Source organism: Helobdella robusta (assembly GCF_000326865.2).
Source record: "Helobdella robusta unplaced genomic scaffold HELROscaffold_24, whole genome shotgun sequence".
NCBI classification, from domain to species: Eukaryota; Metazoa; Annelida; class Clitellata; order Rhynchobdellida; family Glossiphoniidae; genus Helobdella; species Helobdella robusta.
The window spans coordinates 1929591-1937921 of NW_008704261.1; the positions used below are offsets into that span (position 1 = coordinate 1929591).

The 8331-nt window shown below is 38.4% G+C and overlaps 2 protein-coding genes across 2 annotated transcripts in view; one reads left to right on the forward strand and one right to left on the reverse strand.

The window, feature by feature from the left end:
- Positions 1-1450: 1450 nt before the first annotated feature.
- Positions 1451-6345, reverse strand: HELRODRAFT_172748 (hypothetical protein; the record flags this gene model as incomplete). Its single annotated transcript, XM_009019399.1, has 6 exons — positions 1451-1643; positions 1753-1853; positions 4864-4990; positions 5119-5321; positions 5388-5988; positions 6089-6345. 6 exons carry the CDS (start codon positions 6343-6345, stop codon positions 1451-1453), a joined length of 1482 nt encoding a protein of 493 aa, XP_009017647.1.
- A 910-nt stretch (positions 6346-7255) lies between these two features.
- Positions 7256-8331, forward strand: part of HELRODRAFT_172749 (hypothetical protein) — a gene marked incomplete at both ends in the record, with an annotated part of 2739 nt that continues 1663 nt past the window's right edge. Inside the window, one exon of the mRNA XM_009019400.1 lies at positions 7256-7484. Within this exon, the coding sequence (XP_009017648.1) occupies positions 7256-7484 (229 nt within the window). The remainder of the gene's footprint in view (positions 7485-8331) is intronic.

The window sequence follows — 8331 nt, forward strand, 5'->3', positions numbered from 1 at the left end:
AACAAAATAATTTATAATAAACATCAGGCACAAGACAAACTAAAATTAAAATATAGAATATTTNTGCGTCACCATAAAATAAGTCTAGTTTAGTTTTAAAAATAGCCAATGACGGAGCATTAACAATATCCTCTGGCAATGCATTCCATGGGCTAACAACTCGATTCGAGAAAAAATATTTCCTGCAATCTTTTCTGGCCAGTTGAGTACACAATCTAAGCCGATGATCCCTGGTGTTGACATCAGCCCTACCGCACAACTGAGGGAAAATCGCAGGGTCCACCATACCGTGGAGTATACTATAGACCAGGATTAAATCTTCTCTGATTCTGCGGTAATTAAGGGAAGGGAGGTTTAATTTCACCAACCTCAAACTGTATTCCAGATTTTTACAGGACTTTGGAATTTTGGTAGCTCTTCTCTAAACTTTTTCCAATTCATTTATTAGACCTTTTCTATATGGACACCAAACTTGAACAGCAAATTCCAGTCGTGAGCGAACCAACGACTTGTAGATACGGATGAAAGCTTCGTCAGACAGGCAACTAAAATTTCTTGATAGTATTCCTAACATGGAGTTAGATTTTTTTATTTGACTCAAAACATGCTCTATGAATCGGAGGCGATCATCCATTACCACACCCAGATCAGATATACTCTTCACCCTTGGCAAAACCTGAGCTACATCATCTGAATCAGTGATGAAATATTTCCAAACATCTGCCTATTGTCAACAAACTGCATTTACTGACGTTAACCTTCAAACTCCAGCTGTGGAACCACATCATTACATTATCCAAACAACCTTGCAACACCGCCTCATCCTGTGGAACAGATATTGAACCAAATATCTTTGCATCATCTGCATATAAAAAGATATTGTTGTTAATTGAGTGAATGTTGTTGACGTAAATCACGAATAAAAGTGGACTGAGTACTCCTTCTTGGGGAACACCACTAGCAACAGGTTTAGCACTTGAAAGTTGGTTATTTATAACCCTAACACGAAACGTTCTTTCCCTAAGATAGCTTTCTATCAATTTTATTATCTTATTCTGAACTTTATATTTTTTTAATTTGAACAACAGCCTAGAATGGGAAATTGTATCAAAAGCTTTCTCCAAATCTGTATAAACAATATCTGTACTCATACCTGCTTCCAATGACGCCGTTACCTCATCAACGAATTTCAAAAGCTGTAATATGATTGAACGAGACGGGAGGAACCCATATTGTCTGTCTGTGAATAGATGGTTACTTAAAAAATGATTTTTAATATGATCAGCTATAATTGATTCCATTATTTTGCAACATATTGGCGTTAGTGCAATTGGTCTGTAATTGGTTGCCAAATTTTTATTACCTTTTTTATGTAATGGTACCACCAGAGCTGTCTTCCAATCACTTGTAATATCACTTTTATCTTTAAACTTGAAGCAACTTTCCAATATTAGGTTCTTAATAGTCTTTGGTTTTCTCCAGTTAATTTACCCAATCTAAAGCAGTCTGATATCTTCTTGCTAATATCAGTTTCAGGTAGCAAAGCCTTAAAAAGGCCAGACATTATCTCCTTATCTTTTGCTTTCGAGAAATGACTGTTTTCCACAAGATTAAAGACAATGATGTTATTTTTTCTTGCATTCCTTTCATTACAAATGTTAATTTTTGAATCAGTGGAAGCAACTGAACTGGCAACTGACTTAATTAATGTCATTTGCCATTAAATCAACTTTTTTTGCAAAAAGATCAGACCACTTTTTAACATGCTCCACCTCAGCAAATTCACATGAAGAAGATTTTTTAATAGTTTCAACCTCATTACTCAAACGTTTTAAATCCTCAAGCCGAACAGACTACCAAAAGATGACAGTCAAAGAATATAGTGGGAAGGGAATATAAAAAATCATATTACAAATTTTTGTAGTAGTAAAACTATTGTTATAATATTCTCTGTCGTAAACGATTTACGACAAATCCTCGATTGAATAAAATATTCCAAACAGTTATTAAACTTTATTTACAGAAGAAATCAATTATTATTAGTTATTAAACTTTATTTACAGAAGAAATCAACTAATCGTTTATTTCCAGTAAATTCAAACTAACGCAACAATTAACTTTTAAATCGTTCAAAATCTATCGCTATGACAACGTCAACAAACAAATCAAATATCGCTTTAAATAATTCACCGAATCGCTATTCACAAAATCACGAATTTCACTAATCACGAATATCACTAATCACGAATATCACTAATCACGAATATCACTAATCACGAATATCACTAATCACAGATTTCTTGCGACGTGCGCTTATCCTTATATACTCTTCGCAAGCGTCGTTTCTAGATCCTTCTAGATGGTCCGATTCTAGCATACTCTAGAATGCTCCAGTCACTAGAACATTCCAGAATACGCTAGAATCTAGTGCGTTCGGTAGCACGGTTATAACATTACCCCCTTCTTAGTTCTGTTCGTCCCGAACAGCTTTCGTTCCGGTGTCCACATGGTACGGAGCCAGTCTATCCAAATGAACGATCTTCATTCTTGCTCACGGCACTATATTCTGAGATGCTTTGCCAGTCCGGTCGCTTGCCCTCCTTCTTCCATGTGATCAGATGTTGTAGGTCCTCATCCGCAAACTGTGCATCAGCAAGATCCGTCGGTGTCCAACCGTCATCCGCTTATATTGCTGTTGCTCTTATGTCTTCCGATTGTATCTTCTCCTCGTGACGACAGCAATATTTGCATCCTGGTAAACATGGTCGACGTGAGAGAGCATCAGCATTACTATGAGTTGTTCCTTTGCGGTGCACGATCTCGAAGTCGTACATTTGTAAACGCTCCAACCATCGGGCCATCTGTCCTTCAAGATCCTTGAAGTTGAGGAGCCATCTTAACGCTGCATGATCAGTTCGGAGAAGAAATTTCTGTCCATAAAGGTACTTGTGGAAGTGTTTTGTTGCATTGACTATTGCTAGTAACTCCTTCCTGGTCACACAATAGTTTCGTTCGGGCTTTGTGAATCCTCTGCTATAATACGCTAGCACCTTTTCTTCTCCGTCTATATACTGTGACAAGACGGCTCCGATTCCATTGTTACTTGCATCAGTATCTAACACAAACGTCTCGCCACGAACTGGATATGCTAGCAAAGGAGCATCACATAGTTCAACTTTTAACTTTTCAAATGCTGAGTCGCATAGGGTATTCCAGTTGAAAACTCGGTCCTTCTCGGTAAGTTGGTGGAGAGGTCTGGCAACTTTTGCAAAATCCTTTACAAAACGTCGATAGTACGTTGCCAATCCCAGAAAACTGCGCAATTCATTTTTATCCTTTGGAGTTGGCCAGTCTTTCACAATTTCTATCTTGCTGGGATCGGTTTAAACTCCATCCGAAGATACCACATGTCCCAAATAGTTAACTTCTTTAGAAAATAACCTGCACTTTTTAACGTTCAGCTTTAAATTTGCCACCCGAAGTCTTGTGAAGATCTCTCGTAAGTTTTCGACGTGTTGATCAAATGTTCTTCCTAGAACAATTATGTCGTCTAAATAGACAAGACAGGTAAGACCTTGCAATACACATTCCATCAGTCGCTCGAATGTAGCTGGAGCATTGCACAATCCAAATGGCATGACGGTGAATTGCCACAACCCCGATCCGATAGAAAACGCTGTCTTTTCGCGATCGTTCTTGTCGATTTCTACTTGCCAGTATCCGCTTTTCAAATCAAGCGTAGAGAACCAACTTGAGCCAGATAAGGTGTCCATGATGTCAGTTCTCCTTTTTAGTCACATCATTTAACTTCCTATAATCAATGCAAAAACGGGTAGTGCCGTCCTTCTTCTTTACCAAAACAACTGGCAAAATCCAGAATGACGGTTCGATGACGCCTTGATTCTGCATTGTCGTTATCATTTCGTTTACTTCTGTTTGTTTTGCTAGAGGAAGACGTCGTGGTACTTGTCGAATCGGTTTCGAATCCTGAGTATCAATTCGGTGAGTTACCAGAGCTGTTTTACCTTGGTCATTGTCACCGGTTGAAAACACGTCTGCAAAATCAGCAATCAACGCCTCGGCTTTTAGACGGTCTTCTTGATACAAATTGAGTTCATCCAGTAGATTTTTGGTAAGTTCTTTGAGTCTACTTTTGTCAGTTGGTAGAACCTTTTCCTGTTGCTCCATATCTAATGATTTCACCAAATTTATTGATTGGCAATTACCTATTTCCTCGCCTTTTTTAATTCTAATAGTGTGTTTAGCGGTATTCATTATTCTGACAGGAATAAGACCATTTTTGTTCGCTTCTACCAGGCATTTTCCAATGACCGCGTTCTGTACATTTGTCTTTGAGGTTGGCTTCATCAAATAGAACTGGTGGCCCCTTGGATCGCAATTCAACTTGCCCCATACGATGTTTTCAGATGATTGAGGTAGTTCTATGTCACAATCGACTGTCACTCGAATGCATTTTTCGTCGCTATCCCCCATTATCACTTCTGTATTTCTCCATCTAAGAATGCGTTTTTCTAAGTCAATTTTGAACCCATATTTTTTCAGAAAGTCGACACCTATTATGCATTCGTCGATGATATCCGCGACTAAGAATGAACCTTCGAATAACAAGTCGCCTAGCTGAACAGTACGGAGAATCTTTCCATAGACTGGTGCTGTTCCTCCGGTAGCTGTTCGAAGGATGTATTTGTTAGAAGTCTCTTTCTTCAGATTGGGTACCAAATCAGATCTTAAAATCGATTTTGTTGCTCCGGTGTCGACTGTAATTACACATTCTCGTTGATCAACTTTTCCGTTCAGCCATAGGTCGTTTCGATTTCGATGTAGTCTGGAAACGTTACTTACGGTACTGGGGGCGTCAATTCTACTAGCCAACCTCTGCCCCACAAAGTTGGCTTTTATTAGTTTTCCCGCCCCTTCGTTAGAAGGGGCCAATCGTGATACAGGATCATCTTCTCTTCTTTTGCGCCATCTTGTCGCGCAATTTCGGCAGTAGTTATCTTTTAGGCGGTGTTTACAATCACGACGTAGATGGCCTTTTTCACCACAAATCCAGCATTGGGGTACACCATGCTGTTGAGGTTCGCGTTTCACAACCACCTTCTGGCAAGAGCATTCTTCATGTACTTGGCGTAGACGTACGTCACTTTTTGATGCTTGCTTTGCCGATTCAAAAGTGAGACTGTGCGCAACGGCATCCTTGAGTTTTCGTTTATCTGACAAGAGAAGGGATTGTTTGAGTTCCGAATCACGAAGGGCTTTGATAAACGTATCCAGGGTAGTTTCGTCTCTATGCTCGGGGTCTGATGTCGGATACGACAGCAATGTCAACCGTTCGATACCTTGTGCCAGCTGCTGAATGGATTCACCAGATCGTTGCGTTCTGTTTCTTCACCATAACGTAAATCCAACGCGCTAACCAGAACTTCATAATTGAAGTGGTTCTCCGCAGAAATCGTCTGAAGAACCTCTGCTGCTGAACCTCGCAGGGCCAGTATCAGTGCTGTTGCTCGTTCTTTTCCGTTCCAACAGTTACTAGTTGCCGCTGCTTTTAACTGGGTTTTATAAACGTTCCAAGACATCTCTCCGTCAAATGCTGGTGCCTTCAAAGTTCTTCCGGATGCGTAATCTAACGGCATGGCCATTTTTTTGGATTGCTCCAATTCTCGCTTCAATTTGTCTATCTTGTGATCAACCTCAACGGTCTGACGATCAAGTTTCTGCTCGATCATTTCTATTCTTGTTGACTGTTCTTCAATCTGTTCTGCCACTTCCAGTTTTACGTGTTTTAGCTGTTCCTTGATCTGTTTTAACTCCTCTGTCTGTCGTTCGAACTGTTCCTTGATCTGTTTTAACTCCTCTGTCTGTTGTTTTAACTCTTCTGTCTGTCGTTCGGACTGTCGTTCGGACTGTTTTTTGATCTGTTTCATTTCAGTTGACATACTAAGTGTAACCCTAACCCTCTTCTGTCTGTCGTTCGGACTGTCGTTCGGACTGTTCTTTGATCTGTTTTAACTCCTCTGTCTGTTGTTTTAACTCTTCTGTCTGTCGTTCGGACTGTCGTTCGGACTGTTCTTTGATCTGTTTCATTTCAGTTGACATACTAAGTAGAAGTTCCATCATTTTAGCGGTTGTAAACGTGCCTGTGCTAATTTCATTGTCTTCGTCAGCACCATCAAACTTGAATTCGTCTGAGTTCTTACCTTCGTTAATGAGAGCTTCTCTCAGACGTGCTACTAGTACTTCTTTGTTGCCACTTGTGACAAGGCTTCGTTTCTGTAGTTCTTCTCGTAGCTGAACTACGTTCAAACCACACAGTTTTGACATCGTGTTCTTTTTCTATGAGTAGTAACTCGTTAGTCGAAAATCCCACTTCTAACACCAATGTTATAATATTCTCTGTCGTAAACGATTTACGATGCGACGGGTTCAAATCCTCGATTGAATAAAATATTCCAAACAGTTATTAAACTTTATTTACAGAAGAAATCAACTATTATTAGTTATTAAACTTTATTTACAGAAGAAATCAACTAATCGTTAATTTCCAGTAAATTCAAACTAACGCAACAATTAACTTTTAAATCGTTCAAAATCTATCAACAACGTCAACAAACAAATCAAATATTGCAAAATATTGAATATCACAATATTCAAACTTCAGATAGAAAATGTTGCATCTTTAGAAAATGTTGCAGTTCCATCAACATCAATTGTTAAATTGGTTTGTATGTATGATGGTTCATTTAATAAATGAAAAATAGTGAAAAATATAATTTAATATTTTAACACATGTTTCTATAACTATAACCAAAATTGTAAATGATTGTTTAAATATTCAATATAAGCTGTTGAAAGGAAAATGAAAAATTTTACAGACTGGTATTGATGCATTGACACCTAGAAGTTTGAAAAGGAAAGCCAAAAAATTAGATATATCATTAAAAACTACCAGAAAAGTTCTATATAACTACAACAAAAAAATTAAAAGATTAAAAGTCAAAGTTGATTCAACTTACAGTAGGTACTACCCAGCAACTTACAGTAGGTACTACCCAGCATCAAACATCACGCTTAGATTATCAGCCCATTCATCAAATTTCTACTTTGCCAAAAAAATAAACTCACGAGATTAGGATCCACCCTCAAAGCCGCAGCGATCACCAAATACATCAGTAAACTTATTATCAACTTCAACTCAAAAACTTTTACTAATAGTAAGTGTGGAAGCAAAGCCATGTGGGAACAAGTCAACAAGATTAGAGGCTCTGAGAAATCACTCAACACATCAACCGTGCAGCATATTGATGCCAACACACTCAACACCCACTTTGCTTCCATGTCAACCAACCAGTCCTACAAAATTCCACCAACAAAAGCTACTACAATCAATAGTCATCAACATCAACAATTTACACCATACTCAGTCCTGCACATGCTAACGAAGGCTTGCCAATGCGGTACAGGTTCAGACGGTCTACCTGCATGGTTTCTACAAATCATCGCTCCATTCATCTCCAGCACCTTATGTTCACTCTACAATCACTGCTTAATTCACTCATTCATCCCATCACAATGGAAATCCAGCACAATTCATCCAATTCCTAAAACAAAACACCCATCATCACCAATAGATTATCGCCCAATATCTATCACCCCCATTCTCTCACGTATTCTAGAAAAATTCATCGTTAGGTCATTCATCTATCCATGTTTCAACCATCCATCCGTCAAACCACTATTACAAGACCAGTTCGCATTTCGACCAACAGGCTTATCTACATCCGCCATCATCTCTCTTACTTCCACAATAACATCTTTCCTTAAAAATAATAATTATGTTCATCTTATTGCCCTCGATTTCTCTAAAGCTTTTGACACTCACAATCATTTCTTACTTTCAAATAAGTTAGCCTCTCTTCCACTATCTGACAACATTTACAATATCATAATTAATTTCCTATCTAATAGGAGTCATTCCACTCTATTTAGCTCTATTCTTTCATCTACTCTACCTATTAACTCTAGCATAGTTCAAGATTCTGTCCTTGGTCCATCTACCTTTATCATCAACACTTCTACTCTCAAAACTTCTCATAGCTCAAATCAAATCATCAAATACGCTGACGACACCTACCTTATCATCCCATCATCTAACTCAAACACCATCCAATCACAACTCGACTCATTAACCACATGGTCAAAACAATGCAACCTTTCACTTAATCTCAATAAATCATTCAAACTCATCATTCACAATAGCCGTAAAAAAATAACATACCTCCTGACACCCATCAATCACTCGCACAATCA